At 44.8% G+C, this 20,686-nt stretch overlaps 1 protein-coding gene across 1 annotated transcript in view; it reads left to right on the top strand.

Moving 5' to 3' along the window:
• The first annotated feature begins 15,567 nt into the window (after window positions 1-15,567).
• The window catches only part of ppp2r3a (protein phosphatase 2, regulatory subunit B'', alpha), a 28,656-nt gene continuing 23,537 nt past the window's right edge, over window positions 15,568-20,686 (top strand). The window contains exon 1 of the mRNA XM_088311023.1: window positions 15,568-18,771. Within this exon, the coding sequence (XP_088167149.1) occupies window positions 16,231-18,771 (2,541 nt within the window). The 5' untranslated portion in view covers window positions 15,568-16,230. The remainder of the gene's footprint in view (window positions 18,772-20,686) is intronic.

The following is a 20,686-nucleotide window of genomic DNA, read 5'->3' as shown; positions in this document are numbered from 1 at the left end:
TATAAAACCACTGAATTCTAAGTTATGGCATTGTAATCATTTCCTTCGTTTACTTCTAATCGTAACGAAACAATTGTTATCCTTGAGGAGACTGAGGACAGCAGGAAAAACAGCCACTACCGTAGCGTTTTGCCAATGGCGCAAGTGATGAACTGATTAAGAACGTTGCACATGTGTCCATGTCACCCTCGGGAAGCAGAAATGGAAGAAACTAACGTGTGCGCTGGGACGTCTGCCCGCGCGTGTTGCATTTTGTTGGAATTTCATCACTGCATCCTTGAGGTTACCATGGTTACAGACACTGCCGGATCTCCCTCCCCCCCCCACACCCGCCTTGTTAGACGTACACGCGGCGACGTCAGATGAGAGCATCAGAGGAACTTCGAAGGCTCGTCTGTGAGTCATTTGGAGGCTGACGAAACCCTGACACAAAGCTCCTTTTCTTCTTTTTCCTGGATTGGAGGGACATCAAAACACTTTGCTAAGAAGTTTAAATAGGAAGATTTCGATAAGACGAGCTAGTGAGGGGGGGGGGGTGGGGATAGTACTGACTTAAATGGGACATAAAGGGCACGGGTTCAAAGCATTTTTTTTTTAAGTTAATTCAGCACCGCCCCCTGCTGTTGTCTAAATTGGACGCCAACTGGACATTTTCCTTAATTTTAGCAATACGGCTCAAATTTGAACGCGGCAACTTAAAAGCAAGAAGCGGGCGTCTACGAAGATTCTAATTAAGTTCCGCTCGAGTACGAGTCGAGTGTGATTAAGACATCGATGAAGTCTCTGGATCGATGCCGCCGCTTTGAACTTTCTGATCACTGAAATAAGAACACTTGTGTCAGTACGCACTTTTGCTCGTCCAAAATGTTAAGGACTTCACTTCCTTTGGTGTTTGTTCTTTTCAGCCCAGCTGTTTAGGGGCCTCCAGACATTTCAGCATTTTATCCCCCCTCCCTCCTTGACATTTGGAAAGTTTTCTTTAAAATCCCCTTGACATTTGAATGGAAACATTGCCCCCCCCCCCAAACCTCCTTCCTACCCACCCAGCTGTTTGTGACGGCAACCGCAAGAACGTCTAATAACAGTTTGCCGCTTTCTGTCTTTCCTCTAAAGACATTCTCAACTTCACGCAAAACTGCGAAGACAACCCGGACAGTTTGTTCCACAGTGCATGTGTGAGGTTAGCCTCGTAGCTAGCTCTTGAAACAAACGAGCTACTGCGAGATTTGACGACTGCCGTAGTAGGTACTAGATGTGGACAGGGTCCTTCGGAGGCTGCGTGCTTGCTAATGACGTCACGCGTTGACACGTATTTTTCAAATTAACACGAATTTTTCAAATATATTTCTTTGCCTCTGTGTTTGTTTTTACCATTAGCTGGTCTATTTGCATATTTTGATTCGCTAAACACAAAAATAAAACGGAATAACCGCATGACGCGTCAGCCCGCGTCACTTCCGCCTATGCCCCGAGAAGCCGCTGCCGCACAACAGTGGAACGTTTAACGTTTCTCCTGCCGAACTTGCAACAATGCTGCGGTTCACTCGGGCTGCAAGATTCTACGAATATAATGTCTGTATATAGTGTGAAATATTTCTTAATCAAACATTTCCATATTTTCCCTCCGATTCCCAAAGCAACGTCGCATTGACGTGACGTCTTCGACAAGCACGCAGAGGACACCAAAAGAAAAAAAAAAAGGATGATCCTCGCAAAAGTAGCAGTAAATGTACTTTATTACTTTTTTAATTGTTATTATTTAGTAACTCAAAACATACAAATGGAACAAGCAGGGGTGACAAACATGGAGTCAAAGAAATATAATATATAAATGCATCATCACGCGTGACGTCATCAGCGGACGCGAAGGCTACCGAAGGACCCCAACCACGTCAAGCAACCCGTCCCTATCGAGTACCGACACCGTGCCTTGAGGTGGAATCCATTCCCCCCCCCCCATTCGTCATTAAAACTCATTCACTGCCAGCCCAGGTAAAATGAATGTACTTTTTTCTATATCCGTCAATGGCAGTGAATGCGTTAAAGACCATTTAGTGAAATTGATTTTTAGAAAGTCCTTAACCAAAGGGATTCCATTTAAAAATCATTCATCCCTGGGGCTGACTTCACTTTTGTTCGCAACTTATTCCGTTTGTGTGCCACATAACAGCTAAATGCTGCGTCACCATGTTAGCGTTGAAACCGGAGCTCCACTACGTGACTCGAGTCTGCAAGCGATAGATCCACAAATAATATCACCGCATTTGTCTCGCACTCGTTGTTTTTGTGCTGTATCGATATTCGTGTTTCAAAAAGAAAAACTTGCAGCTCGCCATAAAGTCAGCTAGCTAAAAAGCAGTTACATTTCCTGTCCCTTAGCTAATAGCTAGCGTGTCGGAGCACAGTGCACCTCAGTACGGAAAAATCTGAATATGAATCATTTTGTTTGTGAAGACAAAAAAACATTTTCAATCCGAGTCCTTACGCGCACCCATTTACAGTTTATATCTTCCTCACTTCCAGCTCTGTCGTTTGATATCCGCTATTTGTTTGAAGTGCGGTTTAGAGTCGGCCCGCAGCTGTGGCCGCTTTGCTCGGCACCACTTTTACTCTCATTTTCATGTTTCTTGTTTTTTGGGGGGGATTTCTGACTTTTATTAGGACCTTGTTGATTGAAGAATTGTGTTCCTCAAATCCTGAAATGGTGAAACATCTTTTTTTCCTCAAATATGAGTTGAGGTTTTGGTTTATGGGAGTTATGAGCTTCAGGATTGGGACGCAAACGGATTTGGGAAAACACCTCACACCACAGGATAATCTGTCAGGGATTCCTTTGATTTAAAGAGAGACGATATTCTGAAATTTGGTTTGAATGCAGTGCATTTCACACGTAGGCCTTCAGCGAAGTCGTACTTCGTCCGACTTGAATAAATCCCCCTCATAATACCATCATTTATGACACGACAGCTGGAGAAATAAAATACACAAAGTCACTTAAACAGAACTGAGTGTTGGGACAACCTAGCTTCTCTTGAAAGGTCCGTCTTGAAAATGGACTTGCAAGTGTATCTGCAATTAAATTTCCTCTATCGGCCATTGCGGTTTAAAAAAGCAAGAATATATTTTACATTTTCAAACGCTCGCCAGTTACGACTTCCGGGTGTGTTGATTCGGCATAGCGCTGCCCATCACCTGTGAGTAACCAATCACAAAACCCTTTCATCGTCTTCAGTGTAAGGCCAGCGAGAAGGCTCACTGTCACCAACTCGTGATCTGATTGGCTATTGCAACTGCCTATCAACTGTATGAGCCCCAACACTCACACAGAAGAGACACCCACACGATTTTTATCTGAAGGCCTCGGACGAATAGGGCGTGCTCCTGGTATTATGAAATCTGCCTGGCAACACAAAACTCGCTGAATTCTGATTGGATAAAAACTCTCACCCAAAAATACAACACTCGGATATAATATGTCATTAATATGAAGAATATGATCATGATTTCTTGATTATGTTGGGCCAGCTGAGAAGGCCTTGATGGCCTTGACGGCCCACCACTGGTACTCGTTGGCTCGATCTGCATTTATTTCCCCAACTGTTCCACCTTCTAATCTTCATGGACCGGTACCAAATCCTCAGATCTAGCCCGATTATCAGTTTGCTCAGTCGTCGTCATCGAGGATCATCGCTCAGGATAATCTTTCTGGGACTTTTGAGACTTTCTCCCTTTTGTTGACTTGGATCACAAGAGCGTGAACATCCTCAAATTTGGCCTGATAGTCTCGGATCTCTTTAAGCTCGTGCAAACAAAAAAACTGTGCAGCTCCAGCGACGAGAAATTGGGAAGACTGGATTGTGAATGTCGCGTCGTAAGGAAAGCGTTTCGACTCCGCCCACCGTCACCGGAGCTGACGGCGTGTTTTTGCTCTGCGGACGGCGACTTGTCTGCTCTGCCAGTTGGTCAACGGCTCGCGGCTGAGCTGGAGCTGTGGGATTGGAGTAAGGGGGTTGTTTCGGATGTCGTGGGCTCTGCTATTGGCGGGTGTCCACGCCCCAAAAAAACGTACCACGCCGTTATACTCGCGCTGCATCCCCGCAGCCGCGTTTTCGGGTCGTATCGACGTCGTCCTGGCTGGTCTGACAATTTTGTCAAGATTTCACATTTTTGAAGTGGGAAATCTGACGATAAAATAGCAGCCGCCCGGTTATTTGTTTATGATGAAAGGTTTGGGCTGGCAGCACCGAGAAAGAACAAACATCACTTGGACTGTGTTGATGTGGCAAACGCGTTGTCATGTCTGTAATTTCATCGTGGTGGCGTTGCGATCATGCCGCCAGTTACTGGATGCTTTGTAGCAACACAACAATTGAAACGCGCGTCAGCCCGCCAGTCGTGGGAAGTGGAATAGAGAACGCCGTTCTGGTCCTGCTGGTTTCGAGTGCTCGTTTTCTTCTTATTTAGGTAGATCAGGCTCATCATCAATGGAAATTGTCCAAATGAGCATCGAATCGGAAGCCCAGGGAAAATAAAAATGAAATTACATTTTGGCTTCTATATCCGTCAATGGCAGCAAATGAGTGCATTTTAAAATTTTTTTATTTTTTTATTTTTATTTTCTGCTAATGTCTTCTAACGTGGGCGTAGCATGGTGTCAAAGTTTTATCATTAGCTTAAGGCAGTGCTTCTCAATTATTTTCTGTTACGCGCCGCCCCCTAGCAAGAAAAATACAATTCGCGCCCCCCCCCCACCACCCACTCTCCGCCGCAACTCTAAATAATATAATTTTCGTTGCAAAACAAACCGACACCGTAGAGTTAATACTCGCTGCACACAATGGGCACAGGAGAGCGCCACTGCCACCTACTGGGGTGGAGGTGCAATTACACTTTATTGTAGTACAGTTGCAAAAAAGCATGTTCCCGAACTGGCTCAAGGTTTTGCGATAAGATTTTTTTGATTCGCTACTTTTTGCGAAGTGACGAGAGCTCACGTGAAGTCACGTCAGTCAGTGCGATGCTGAGGGGGCACATGTGACCCTGGGGAATATGCTCTCTTTCCGCCGTACTAGAATAAAGTGTAATTGCTCATCCACTCCAGTAGTTGGCAGTGGCGCTCTCCTTACGCTTTGTGAGCAGCAAGTACGTATTAACGCAACGGTGTAGGTTTGTTTTGCAATGAAAATGCTATTTTTTATAATTGCGGTGGGGACGCAAATTGTTTTTTTGTTGCAGGGGGGGGGGGGGGGCGTAACAAAAAATAATTGAGTAACACTGACCCAACGTAACCGAGGCAGATCACCCCAAAGTTCAATTAAGGGCCTGCTCGTCACCTGCGAAAGTAATTATGAGCATTTTGCCACCCCGCGCCCTCGCGTTCTTGCGCCCAGCTAGGCAGGCGATTCCGGTGAAAGCGAGACCGCCACAGCGAAGAAGGGGATCTAAGGTATCCATCATTTAGGCTGAATCAGGATACTGAGGCTACCTTATCCCCTCTGGCGTCAGCTCATATTTTTAGGCCCCCAAAAAGTTGACCCCCCCCCCCATCCTCCTCCAACGTAAACCGACCGTATATATTAATCACTCCCTTAAAGGAGCTGCCAGACAAGTGGTGTTATCACTCGAGGGGGTTGTTTTCGTCTGTCGCCGGGAGTTTAAAAAAAACGTGATGATGGATCGCAAATTGGAAGGGTGAAAGGCAAAAGAAGTCCGAGAAGACGTTTGTTGACTTCTTTGATGTGGTCTCTTTGTCCGCGAGGCTGTGGCGAGGCTCGCTTCTCCAACGTGAGTACGAGGTGTCTTTTTTTTTTTTTTTGCGTTTCTAGCTTTTCCCCGACAGAGGATGGAATTTTTTTGGCTTTTAAATAGTTGATGAGTTTGATGGCGGCAGGCTTCTGTGACTCTCGACTTGAAAGAGGCGACCGTCACGCCGCCACTAAATCCATCAGGATCACAAGTTTGTGAGTGCGTGCGTGCGTGCGCTGACTACTAATGAGGAAACTTTTGTGATCCCTTTAAATTGAAGCGCAAATGTTCCTTTTTTTTTTTTTTTATACTTGGCCAATCGGCCAAACCAGGAAGTAGCCGCGATACTCGCCGATTCATCATCATCATCATAACATCTGAGGATGCACGGCTAGAGATGGCAAAAATGGATGCACGTGCTAACGCTAGCTTACGTCGTTATGCTCCACAGTCTCTACTTTGCTGCAGTGGTCCGTTGGTCTCCTCTCGTCTAGAATTGGTCTTATCATGTCAAGAAGTTAATAACAAAGATATTGTTAATGTTTATGTTCCGGTTGCTCCACAGTCTCCACTTAGTTGCGTCGCTCCATTTTCTCGCTGCCCTCAGTCTCTTCTTGGGTAAATGTGTTTCATAAGAAAAAGTTCAGACTGATGTTGTCATTTGTTAGCGTGCCTCGGTTTGACTGATGCCTTCTTTTTGCAATTTACTGCTTTCTACTGGTCCATAGTCTCCACTTTGTTGCCGCGCTCCGTTTTCTCTCTACCTGTCAGGTAAAACTATCCTCCGTATGTCCAGAAGTTAAAACAGGAGTGCTGCATTTCCTTCCATTGTTTTTGTTTATTAGAATGTCTCATCTCGGGTGCTCCACAACCTCCACTTGGCTACCGCGCTCCGTGTTCTTGCTGCCCTTAGTCTCCTCTCAGGTAAAAAGGTTAAAAGAGGAGACCTACGAGACCGAAATGTGTCTTGTAAGAAGTAAGTAGAGGAGACTCTTGATCTTGATGTTTGGCTGATCGTACCTGTGGCACTTTTTCCTGCTCCACAGTCTCCACTTTGCTGTAGCGCTCCATTTTCCACTGTCTTCAGTGACCTCTCGGGTGAAATTGGTCTTGTCAAAAGTAAATGCAGGATGCCCTCGTTTGCTTGCATGCCTTGTCGGGACCGCTCCACAGTCTCCACTTTGCTGTCGCGCTCCATTTTCTCCCACCTGCCCTCGCTCTCATCTTGGATAAAGTGCATCTCAGAAGTATAGGAGGCACTCTCTTGCGACTTTTTTTAGCATTTCCCGTCGTGGCTGATCCCGTCAAGGATGAAAAAAAGAAAAAGCAAGCCCTAAATCGATTTTTTTTTTTTAACACCATATTCAATACGAGGCATTCGTAAGCAGCTGAGGTCAGTTTTATCAATCCTGCGCCCGGCGCAGTTCTCAGCATCCGTCGGCACTTAAAGCAAGAATTCCATCGACTTTGATTGACATGCGAACCATTTGAGGTTGTTGAGGTCCGATGCGTAAATGTTTATCACGTCAGCCTGAGCCATCTTTTTTTTTCTCGCGTCCTGCATTTGAAAGCAAGAATGCAATTGATTTGAAAGGACGCGCCACTCTGTTGAATCCATCCTAGGTTGTATGAGTCGTATATTTGAGAGTGGCAGAGCATTGGCAAAAGTTAAAAATAGCACTTAAAGGAAGAATCGAATTGATTTTTGATGCATTCGAGACCCTCTCGAGGTCGCCGACCGAGGCCGTGGCAACTGAAGATGCTGCGTAGCGCTTGCCGCGTTTTATTCATTTACTGAAGACGCCTTAAGTTTGCTAATCGCAGTTGTTCTTGACATGATGCTCATGTTACAAGTTTTGAGATGCAAACTTTTGTGTGAGTGGGTTGTTTTGTTTGTGCTCCAGCCGCGCGTAGGCGTTGTAGCTTTTTTTTTTTTTTTTTTGGACACCATGGAATATTTTGTGCTAGGGCTGGGTTAGATGGCCTTTCAATAAATATCTTTTTCCCCTCATAATTTTTTTTTTTCCTTCTCGGATTTGCTTTTTCTTGTGATGCTAATTAAGATGGGATACAAGCAACTTTTTTATTTTTTTTAAATCCCACTTGCATCAACTCCCACTGACGTAATAATAAATAAATAAATAAATAAATATATATATATATATATATATATATATATATATATATATATAAAATATCTATATATTTATTTATTTATTTTTAGAAAATCTGAGGTTTCAAAAGTTTTCACATTCATTACTTACGTAGATGTATAGATTTTTTTATTTATTTATTTATTTTTTTAGGCGTAAGGAGTCGAAAATACAGATATTTGCAAATTTCCGAGCTGGGCACATGACCCTTTTTTGCCGGTCAGTCCCCTGCCCTCCTGCCGCGATGTGGGCACCGTTCCGGCCTCGATCCTCTGGCCTTATTCATTAAAAATTGTCGGCCCCTGACCTCGTTCTGATTTGTATCCTGGACTAAAATCAACTTCTGGCGTTTGTTAATCGAACCCTTTTTTTTTTTTTAATTAGTCACTCCAAAAATGGGCGTTCTGCCCCCGGGACGGACCGCCTAGCTCTGGCGAATTTACATACAGATGTAAGGAGGTAGTGGGGGGGGAAAAAGGAGGTTGATGAAAAACAAAAACTCTAAAGTCAAACTCCAAAAGTATTTTAACTTTGTTACTTGACACTTCTTGGAAACATAATCATCAAGTCCAAATGAGAATCACACGCACACACACGCGCACACACACTTTCAGGTCCACGCGTACACACATCTTGCGTAAGGCGTCAAAAAAAAAAAAAGAACACTCCATCATTACCGCGGCAAAGAAGCAGCTCCCAGCAGTTACTACGCCTCAAACAAGCGACGAGCCAAAGACGGAACGCTAGCTTGTACGCTCGCTGACCGACGGCCTCGCTTGACACCGACACACACACACACACACACACGCAAACGTGGACGCGGCGACATACTGTCGCTTGACAAAGCCAACGTCAAGTCAAGAAATTATTTATTTATTTTTTGTGTTTGTGTGTGACAAAGTCTTGATGAAGTGTCGGAAAAGTGAGTGTGTGAGTAGAGATGCCGGAGGGAATGTGTGTTTGTGTGTGTGTGTGTATTTGTGAGTCTCAGAGTTATGTACCGTATTTTAGAGAGCACGTGAATGCGTGTGCGTGCATAAAAATGTGCGTGTGTGGGGGTGTGTGTGTGTGTGTGTGGTGAGTCATCGGCGCCGCGGTCCATTGTCCTTGTTCTCCTGTCATGCTGGCCCTACTGCCCTTTTCCTGCAGGTGTCAAAAACATGCCTGAAGCGTGTTTGCGTGCGTGGGGGGGTGCGTGTTTGCGTGCGTGTTGTGTGTGTGTGTGTGTGTGTGTGTGTGTCTTTGGCCGTTGCTGCCCTCGCATGTACTGTACATACTGTATCCCCCGTGAGATCACCATGCTGAAAGCCGACATGCCGACACTAGCGAGTGTGTGTGTGTGTGTGTTTGATGACAGCGGATACAAGACCCCCCCCCCCCCCCCAAACCGAGCCCCCCCCTTAAACCCACCAGTGAGAGTCCTTGTGTGCCACTATCGCCGTCCAATAAGCCAACTTCCAAAATCTTCCAAACAGATGTGTGCGGCCATACGCGCCGTTTACTCCACGGGTGTCAAACTCAAGGCCCGAGGGCCAGATCTGGCCCGCGAGCTCACTTTATGTGGCCCGCGAAGGACAAATCACTTCCTGTTTCTAGCACATTATAAATAAATTGCTAAATTGTTGAACAATTACTTACTAGCTTCTGATTTCAAAACTGGCTTTCCATTAATTGTCTTGTTTGTATGCTATAGCGTAAGGTGATCGTATATTTATATGGTTGCAAACGTCACTGAAACGATTTGCTAATTAAAACGCACCTCACACGCGGGTAATGCCAAATTTTTGCCGGCTTGACAGCAGACCGCAACATGGTGGAAATGTCGAGGCTTCTTGCGGAGTTGACGCTTGGGCAAAGCAGGGTGGTAAACTTCTCAAGTTGATGTCGAGAAAGTTCCGGATCGCTATTGGCCCACGTGGAATTTCACAGCTGATTAGCCGCTAACAGCTATAACAGCTAGCTGCATAACGTAAACTGCAGTAAATTCAGTAAATCTAAAACGTCATGTACAATATACTAGGCTAGTAGGAAAGTAGTCATTTCAATTTTTCTTGTGATATATTTCTGAGAATTCGACATCTCACAAGAGTAATGTTTTAGACACTCGAGAAAATCCCGTTTTGGGTTGACGACGGCGATAGCAGTGTGATACAGCTAATCAAATGCTAACCACTAGCAGTGCAATGGAAATGACAGGAAATCAACTAAAAATAAAAATTGGTGACGTATTTAAAAATGAAAGTATCTGTGTGTCACGAGGTCAAAAACATCCTAAAATGACAAATAGTCATGCCATGGAGAGAGTTCGAGGAGTCATCGTAGCGCGGTGATTCGCCGCTGTAGCTAGCCAGCCGCTTCTTGTGCGGCGCGAGTTAGCATAGCGCCTAGCATTTCCCAAGTAGGTCCCTGGCAGTGAGGCAAAAACCAAAACAACAAAAGATGCGTTACTGCTCAACGTGGGCCGTTTTTTTTTTTTTACTAGCCGGCATGGTTAAAACAATGGCGCTAGCATCTCCAAAGTAAGACGCACTTGAAGCCGATTTTCCTCAGAGCCAGAAATCATCAGCGCGCAATTGGTCGCTGCGATCCAAATGAATCATTTATAGACTTATACTGCACTGCCATCTTGCGTATATACCTTCTTTTTTATGTTCCATTACTTTTTTTTTTCTTCTGATGTTCTTTTAATGACACTAACCCGAACGTCAACAGATGGCAATCAGAGCAGGCCCAAGTCAAGACTGTATAACATTTTTTATTTTTTTTTATTTTTATTTTTTTGGGGGGGAGATCTTAAAACAGGCGCCCAAGATGAGGATGAAAGACTTTTTTTTTTTCCTTTTTTCCTTCCAAGTTTCATACGCGAGAGCCTAAAAATGGTTGGAATACAAAGACGACACACTGCGCAGTCTCGCACACACACACACACACACACACGCAGTGCCACATCCTCTGTTACTGTGAGAGTATGTAAATAGTTTGTGTATTTTTAATCATGTTTTTTATACACTATTTGTATCAATGATAATTACACACACAATCACAGACACGCACATCATTGCTTCAGCACACATGCGCACACCCACACGCTTGTTTTAAGTTTCACTTTCCATAGGTTTCGTTTTTCTCTGAATAAAGTCCAGAGGGATGGGCGAAGGAGTCAGTGAGAGTGCGGGAGAGTGAACTGGCTAGACGTCTACTTCACTTCCTGGCTTCTCCTCCCATCGCGATGGAGAAAAGACAAAACCTTCCCTGGTTATTCCTCTGGTTCTCTGCATTTAATTCAGTCTAATGAAGGCGTCAGGACCTTTTAAACCTGACAGTTACTGGGCTATTTTCTTCCCTGGTGTTTAGAGGTTATTCTCGGACTAGTGTTTGTGCATGTGACCCAAGTCGCCCCCCCCCCCCACCCCCCACCCCGCCATTGGCGAAATGTTCGTCTGGATTTTTATTTCAAGTTATGTGTTATATACAGTATGTATGTGTGTGTGTGTGTGTGTGTGTGTGTTCATAGCAAGAGAGCGGGCCATGTCGACACCTTCTGCTCCGTATCACACCGAAGCGTCTCCCCTCTTGTCCTTCGACAGCCCCTCAAGGGCATTCCTCAGCTTTTTGTTCTCTCACCGAGAGCAACACCTTCTTTGGTTTTGGTGCAATTTCAAGAGCGTGGCACTGACGGATTTATAACCATTTTCAAGATTTTTGGTAAATTAGATCAACTTTCTGGAGCACATTAAAAAAAATTCTGATTGAGCAGGTATGATGCCATTTCTTATTTTCGTTTCACATGCAATTCAATAAATAATATTTTTGTTGCAAAACAAACCTACACTGCAGAGTTAATGCAATGGGCAAGGAGAGCGCCACTGCCCACTACTGGCGTGGATGTGCAATTACACTTCATTGTAGTACGGCGTAAAATCAAAGCATGTTCCTCACACGCGCCCCCCTCAGCATCGCACCGCACCCCGCCCCACTATTTGTGTTAGTGTAAAAAGTGTGCGCCAACAAGGACACACAACAAAGGAAGCCATAAATAAGAAAAAAAAAATCCTGACAAACTCAAATGAGTTAAGTTGAAACACACAAATCAACTTGACCCTGCATCGGATGTCATTAGATGATGTAAGCGTTCCCAATGAATTGTCCAGTGATGGCAAAATTCCTGCATGATGATCCAATCGTACGTGGCTGAAAAGTTTGGCACCGGCGAGGTGATGGAGCCCTCGAGAGTCCCAATTTAGATTTTCGGTGAGAGGGCCGGTTGGGGCGGGCGTCGCTGCCCATGGTTATCGCGAAGTGGACAGCTCTCCTCGCCGTCTCCGTGACAACGTGCGGTGGCGACAAGGGGTTTGCGGTTAGAAACCCTAATCTGCTCCTCATATGACGCTCTGACGGACAGCAACAGCAGTCCATACACACAACACACACACTCCGGTGTGTCTAGCTTCACTGGCGCAGTCCAAACATGCGCTTATATGGATTCCAATTCATTTCTGCTACCGTAAACACATTCTGGACACGGACAAGTTGTCGCCGGAACAGCCTGAAGAAAAGATGCGTTCTTCTTTTTTCTGCGCGACACTTTTGAGGCGTCTTGAACTCATTCAGTACTGGCCGAGTAAAGAAAAAAAAAAAAAATCTTTGACGTCTTTAGCCGTCAATGGTTATGGATGGCCACGCTACATCTCCGGTTCGGCCACAATGCGGTATTTGTGAACGCACGGCAGTCTGGAGTGTGTACAGGCAGAAATTTGCTCATTTACTCACCGAGAGTCTTTAAAGTTAAAAGAAGGTTGGATGCAGTTGAAAGACGGCGACGTCCGCAAGCTCGTGCGAGCTTATGCGGTGGATATCAACGAATGATCCCATTTGTTTGGGTTCAGAATCATTTTGGAGGTTTTTTTTTAAAATAATGGACATTAGGGACGCGACTATCGATTATTTTGATAATCGATTGATCTATTGGTTATTTTGCCGATTTATCGTTTTTGTTAAAAACATGTTTAGAATTTCCAAGCCTTTATTAAAAAAAAAACATTATTTCAAATGGACTTAAAATAATTTTGACTCAGTTAAGGTAAATAGATAAAAATGTTAAATTATTTTCCAAAGTAAAAGCAAATGTTTTATTTGGATTCAACACTAAGATAATCGGTATGCTTTCATGGAGGTCTGTAGAACATTAATTCTTGAGAAACTTAAATTCAGAGCATTTGAACAATTGAAAGAAACATGATTATCAAAAATAATTATTGATTAATTTGTTAATCGATTATAGTAGTTGTATTTAGAAGTTGATGTAAAAAAAATAAAAATAAAAAAAGCCAACTTTTCGTGGTATAAGAATCTGACTAAAATACATTTTGTATATTAAATGTAAAGATTTTTCATTTTATACGTTTATTAATACTAATTTCTTCATAGAAAAAAAAATCAAGTAAAAACAAAATTTTTAAGATTTTTTTAAAATCTTTTTTTGACAAGTATACTTAGGGAGATTCATTTTGAAGAAATGAAATCATAATCTTAAAAGAATAAAACAATAAATGTCAATCTTGCATACATATCTTAATCTGACAATAAAGTATAGCGGCGGATGGATCAGTTGATAGAGTGCACAACATATCAAAGAGCAAACATTCATCATCATCATAATAATACATAAAAAAATCAATAAACTTTCTTATCCAAACAAATTCCTCTTCTGTCTCAGTCCTACGCGTGTTAGCGCCTATTTGGCTCTTTTGAAGCCATATTCATTCATGTTTACTCTGCTGCTTTATTTTATTTATTTTTTACTCATGCTGTTCGTGCTCTGCAATGTGTGTGCGTGTGTGTGTGTGCGTTAGTGTGTGTGAGTGTCTAAGCACCTTATAAGGCTTTTAAAGATAAGAAAAGCCGTGAGTCACCCGCCTGTTCGGAGGCACAAAAACATCCTTTTCCTTGCCCTCCACACTTCCCCAAAGGATAAATTTGGTGCGTCTATCCGAGCTGCCGTCCTTCGGAGGGAGGGGGGGGGGGCGCTTGCTCATAATGAGGTGTGGAGCTATTCACACGGCCTTTCTCCAGAGACCTGCGTGTGCGTGTGCGTGTGCGTGTGCGTGTGCGTGTGCGTGTGCGCACTTTGGCAACAGGCGATACAGCCACAGTGTCGCTGCAGATTTGCGAGTGTAATTGTACCTCCACGCCAGTAGTTAGCAGTGGTGCTCTCCTTGCCCATTGTGCGCAGCGAGTATTAACTCTACGGTGCAGGTTTGTTTTACAACCAAAATGCTATTATTTATAGTTATGGTAGGTGGTGGGGGGGGGCCTTAAACTGTTTGTTTTTTTTCACTGTTGGGGGGGCGTAATAGAAAATAATTGAGAAGCACGGGTGTGTGCTCACTCTTTTACTTAAAGGGTTCTCGGGCCACAACGGATGCTAATTAGCTTTAGCATTAACCTTGTGGGGTGTTTGTGTTCAACTAAAAGTGACAATAAACTGCTTGAAGCTTCATTTTTTTTTTTTTGGGAAGAATTGTCTACAATTTGCCACAGTGGTGCTTATTGTTAAGTCCGTCGAACGACGGTTCGTATCTCTCTTGGAAGTTGGACCAGTTGTATCTCAAAGCGTCGCTGTACTTAATTGTGTGAATTGAGCGTTAAATAGTTTGTCAGTAAGGCATTGTCTTTGTGTGTGTGTGTGTGTGTGTGTAAATACACAAAATACACGTTCTCCCCTGGGTTCACAAAGAACCCCGTTCCCACACGGGAACCTCCTGTGGCCCGGTAAAAACAACTCGTGTGGACGTGTGAAGTACAACAAGCGGCAGACAGGCACAAACATGACGAGGGTCGCTGGATGGCAGCCGGTGAGCGACATGATTTAGTACTTCCTGGATCAGGTCAAGTTGAAGGAAAAAAATTTTTTGGGGGGGGGCCCAAGGGTGGAGGAAAAGGAATGAACAGAGAGGGGAGACAACGAAAGATGCTAGCTTAGCCTCTTGTGCGTTAGCTTTGACTGCTGCAATAAAATCTTTGTTGTAGCGCTTAGCAAGTTAGCTTTCCGAAATCTGTCCCCCTCGTCGCCGCGCCAGACCGTATGACAATGATTTCATTTCTTTCAATCAATCTTTTCCTTTCAACAATTCATAACTGAAATCATTTCTTCTTTTTCTCCATTGGCCAGTTATGTCAGACCTCAACAAATTCCGCCCAGCAACAAGTGGCAATCTACGCCACTGTATCTGCTCGATGGCTAGAATGCTGTTTTGCATTTTAAATATCCACCTCATATGATTTATTATTTATTTTTGGGGGTTTGCTGGAGGTTGCTCGTGCGTCTTGAACAGCTGTAAGGTTTACGCGTGTTTATTTATTATGTATGGGAATGTGCTGAGTCAGGACAACTCGAGGCAAGAGCGGGTGGGGGACACACAAGAATGGGAGTAAGACGAATGAAATTTTGAAAGATGTCAGACTGAAAAATCATTTTCCTTTACGCCCCTGTTGAATTAATTTTTATGCACTCAAATTCGCACCATTTTCTAGTAAATGTGATTCAGCTATTTAAAAATTGACATTCTAACGCCTTCCTTTCTGTTCTGTTTGCCCTTTCACTCGTACTGCCCCCCCTTCTCCCTTCCTTTCCCTTCCTTCTGCTGAATCCTAGGTGCCCCCCCCCCCCCCCCCCATCCCCCCTCGGGTCAGAAAAGCACAACACCTCCCCCGCAGACGAGAGACTTGAGAAACGAGAGTGACGGCGCACATCCAGACGCGGCGCAAGCGGAGCGAGCGAGAGCAAGAAAAGGGCAGTGGGCCGTCTGTGCTCGCTCCCCCTGTTCTTCTGCAGCTGTGTCAGAGTCAGCAAGTACTTCTCCGCCGCCTTGGGACTTTTAAAAAAGGAGGAGGAGATAAAGGATTTCTTCCAGCGTTTGATTGCACGATGGACCAGCCAAGTCCGGAGCCATGCTAAAATCTTGCTGGCAGCGGATGAGGCCCGTGGGGGGGGACTTGTGCGGAGGGGAGGGTGATAGCCCAGCTGGATGTTCCGCTGTCGCCGTCCTGCCTTGCTGTCATTAGTGGATAACGAGCTGCTGCGAGAGAGGAAGCGGAGGAGCAGCCTGTGGAGCGAGGAGGAAGAACCTTGCAGCTGTTAATAAGAGGCTCTGAGATCTTATGTGGCTCCTTTCAAACGGGACATTTGAAAGGATTCCATGCTCAAGAATCTGTGAAACATCTGTGAACATTTGAAAGGACGTGTTATTTTTGCTGGAAGATGACACTACTTTGATTTTTTTTATTTTTATGATCTATGCCCTGACGGATTAGTTTGGTGACATTGGTCACCATGGCAGCGGCGTACCGTGTGGTGGTGAGCAGCGTCAGCTGCTACAACAGCGTGGTCGTGGACCGGCGCACCCACTCTCACGCTGTGCACTATTGTTCCGGCCCGTGTAGGGCGCACTCCCAGGGACTGGAATGTTCCGTGGCCCATCACGGCACCTGCTCCGAGCTGCTGATCGTACCGGACTTGCCCTACTCTGCCCTGAATGGCCCGTCCGGACACTCCAGATGCATGCCCACTCAGCAGATTCCTCACCACGGTAAAACGAGTGGTCCCGTTGACACGGGTTATAACTGCGGTGCTCTGGAGAGGGCAGGAAGCAATGGTAATTTGTTTATAGGGGAGGAGAGCAACATGTGGCGGGGGAAGAAGATCCCCAGTGGCGGCGGATCAACGGGCAACCTGAGCTGCGGTAGCTACAGTAGCCTCAAGGACATCACCGAAGAGGCCATCAACCTGGCCAGCGGTAAGCTCAAAGAGTTTTCCTTCGACAAACTTCGGCTCTCCTCTTCAAACCATGTCACCTTCCGGAAAGGCCGCAAGGTCCGTCCCGATTCGTTTAGCCGTCGCTCCACAGACCTGGAGATCATCTACGGCCACTTCAGTTCCAACGTCTCCGGGAACGGCACAACAAACGGCACCACCGCGGCACCCAATGATGAGAACGCGCCGCCGCTTTTTGAGACGAAACTGAAAGGCAGTTCAAGCGCCCCGTCGGCTATTACGAAAGTAAATGGTTCCGGCGGCGGCGGGTCGCTGGACCAAAGTGTGAACACTCTGGCCTCCCTTTACCGCAACACTCTGGGGGATGAAAACCTGATTGCCCGTCTGCTGGAGAAAACGTGGGGGGAGGCAGCTGCCGGGGGTGCCGGCGGGGAGGACATCCGCGCCTGCCTCGACATCCTGCTCAAATGCTCGGAAGACCTGAAGAAATGCACCGACATCATCAAGCAGTGCATCCGACGCAAGGCCGGCGGAGGGCCTCAGGACGGAGGGGCCAGCCCCGACAGCGTGTACCGGGCCTTGATGACCCGACTGAGCATGTATCTCAAGAGACTACCTCTGGAGCTGGAAGGGATTGGCGGCAGTGGGCAGGGTGGACCGGGCACACCCGGCGGGAGTGGCCATGGCGATCTGATGGAACTGGTGAACAGTCTCCACTCGCTCCAACAAGCGCCATTCTCGCCGATATTTGGCAGCGAGCAGCCTCCTCGTTATGAGGATGTGGTGCAATCGCCTCCTAACCCGACGACGACAACTCATTCCACGTCATCCACTCCTCACGTAACCGTCCAGAGCTCCCCATCCAAAGCCCTCACCAACGGACTACCGCATTTGCATCCTCCGTCATCCGTCTCGCATCGCAGTCTATCGCCCACCCCGGTCACGAGTTCTCCTTCCAGTCGCTCTCCGACACATTCTCCGTCCCGTCTTCGAATCTCTCCGACACCTCCGTACACACACACCCCTCCAGGATCCCCCATGGAGGCACTGTACATTGAGGAGGAAGATGTCGATATGGGCAGGACGTCTGAACAGATCCCTCCACATACATCCCAGAATAAAGACAGATCAAATCAATCTTTGCATCCATCTCAACTCGACTCTACCAGCATCATCCGCAACACGACGAAGCCTTCCCCCAACACGCTAGCTCACAGGAACGAGGACATTGACAAACTGCTCATGGATCTGGAGAATCTGTCTCAGAGTATGAGCAACCCCAGAAGTACTGAGCCTCCACTTCCGGTCAAGACCCGCAAGCGAGGCGGCAGCGGTTTGGCGATCATGTCCACCGAAGCCCAGAATCAAACCAAAATGTCCCAGTTCCAAGTCAAAACCCCCGCGAGCCACCTGGCCATGAACGGGACCGGTTTCAAAGCCCCTCAGGGAGAAAATCGAAACGCTCTTGCAGGTGAGGAGCAGGAGGATGGCGCGTTGCTGTTGAGAATCTTGGAGAGCATTGAGAGTTTTGCCCAGGAGCTAGTTGACTCGGGGGCGGGGAGCTCTGGGAGCGCTGAGAGGAACAGCGGGAAGGAACGTGAGGTGATGAAGCTCCTGCAAGGCACGCTGGCCTCCACCGGTCGACCTGACACCCCCGTTGATAGTTTGACTGTACAAGTTTCTCCGGCAACCTGTCCAGTGGAAACTGTTCCGGCCATACCGCCAAAGCTCTCTGCCCGAACACCCTCGGTTACAGCTGCTCCCACCCAAAAAATTGCAGCTGAAGACTTAAGCGCGGCTACATCAGTGCTTCAGCCTACACCCGAGGCTGCTTCCACATCTGCGTCTACACCCGCCACACTGGGAGCAAAAGACAGCATTTCAGAAGTCCATCCCATAGTCTCCCCTGCAACCGCAAGCTTGCATTCCCTTGCACATCCTGCAGAGCTGGGGAACAATGCTGCGCCTAAAGACCCGTCCACTGGTTCCAGTCCAGCTGTGGTAGCCAAGAGAGATCCGACTGTTGCCATCGGGGACACTCCGGCTCTGAGAGACACGGGTTCAACCCTGCTCATCCAGCAGACACCTGAAGTGATCAGGGTAGGCCGCAATCCTTATTTTACCTTGCTTGATATCCTGTATGTGTTTTACGTTACAAAAAAGCTTGCTATATTTTCAAGAGAAAGTTGAATATATTTTACAAAAATCATAATTAAAGTAACATTTCTCCTAAAAAAAAACTTAAAAATAGAATAAGAAAAGGAATAAAAGCATACATTTTGAAAACTAAAGGTATAATTTATATATATATATATATACATATATATATACATATATATATACATATATATATACATATATATATACATATATATATACATATATATATACATATATATATACATATATAAGTTTCGTATGGCTACACCTCTATTCATAGAGGGGTGGGTCCGGGAGCGAAACAGAGTTTCGGTTCGGACGCCGGGTTTTTGGATCATTCTTGGTTTCCCCGCATGGGTACTCTGCCACCGCACGACGACAACGTGATGATCTGGCGCGGCGGTATATATATATATATATATATATATATATATATATATATATACCGCCGCGCGTAGTACATACATTCACACATTCATAACATTATTAGAAGTTAGAAAATTTTAAATATTTTTTCAGCTACAGGCGAGTAGTGATATCAGGTATCGATATCGGGCCGATACCCGTCATAATTTCAAGGTATCGGTACTCGAATCGGTGGCCGATACTTGCAGCCATTTTATCGATGAGATGAGATATTGTATATCTGTATATTAAGATGCAATTTATGTGTGTATTTATATATAATATATATTTATATATATCATTTTTTTTATCGAAAAGTAATTTAATATATTATAAAATAGCCAGTAATTTCATGCAATTTTAAGGAATAATAATAATAATAATAATAATAATAATTTTTTTGCTTAAAATGTACAAATGGTATCAGTACTTGGTATCGGTATCAGTGACCACTTTACTCGTACTGATATCAGTATGAAAAAAGTGGTTTTGAACATTCCTAAAAATTTCACAAAAGTGTAATTTTGCAAGAATAGTTTTCTAACTTTCAAGAAAAAACCAAACACTTTTTTGCTCTTTTTGTGTGAGTTAAAAGTCCTAATTTTACTAGAAATAACTTTTAATAACGTTTTTCATGAGAATAATTTGCATCTTTCCGACTGAAATTAAATGACTTAATAAAAAAGTTCCATACATCTATTTTCAAGTTAAATTTTTACAAGAAACACTCACATGACTGGTATGAACTTATTTCAAGAAACCAAAACCAATATTTTTGGGGGATCCAAAGTGTTGTATTTTCAACCACCAAAAAAATATCAAACGTTTTTTTTAAATCTGTCATATCGAAAAAAGTCATAATCGTAAAATAATTGTGAGAAAAAGGCATAATCTTAAAAAAAAAAATTTGTGTCATTTTTGGGAAATAAAGTTTTTTTCTAGAATTTATGGGTGGGAAAAATAATTTCATGACTACAATTGTGAATTCTATAATTAGAAATGAATGTGAACTCGAATTGTGGAGCATGTGCTGGATCTTTGCCTTGTAAACGTGTCAAGTTGAAACAGTCTGCAGGATTTTTTTATTTTTTTTTTGGTGTGTTTTGTGCCGTTACTGTGGCAAAACGGGATCGTCGACTTTAATTGGTAGTTGGTGATGAACAGCGGTAATTAATGGCTGTGCAACGTGTGCGCTTTGACGAGCTCAACAGCAGGAGTGTGAGCTTGAAATATTAATTTGCAGGGTGGCGGTGGGACTTTCAAGGCATCCCATATTTATTTATTTATTTTTAAAAAAATCTGTTTACCACACTGTGCAGCCTCATGTCCTGTTGATCTGAAACACTGCTATTTTGGAGGTTGCCATGGTTACCGACAGCCAGAACGCATCAATAAACGGTACCTGAGCGCGTCATTCGAGGAAAATGACGATAATAAGCCGTTCCCGGAC

Source organism: Idiotropiscis lumnitzeri, chromosome 1 (genome assembly GCF_059441095.1).
Source record: "Idiotropiscis lumnitzeri isolate Australia: NSW breed Sydney's pygmy pipehorse chromosome 1, RoL_Ilum_1.0, whole genome shotgun sequence".
NCBI classification, from domain to species: Eukaryota; Metazoa; Chordata; class Actinopteri; order Syngnathiformes; family Syngnathidae; genus Idiotropiscis; species Idiotropiscis lumnitzeri.
This window is presented reverse-complemented; position numbering and strand designations above follow the sequence as displayed.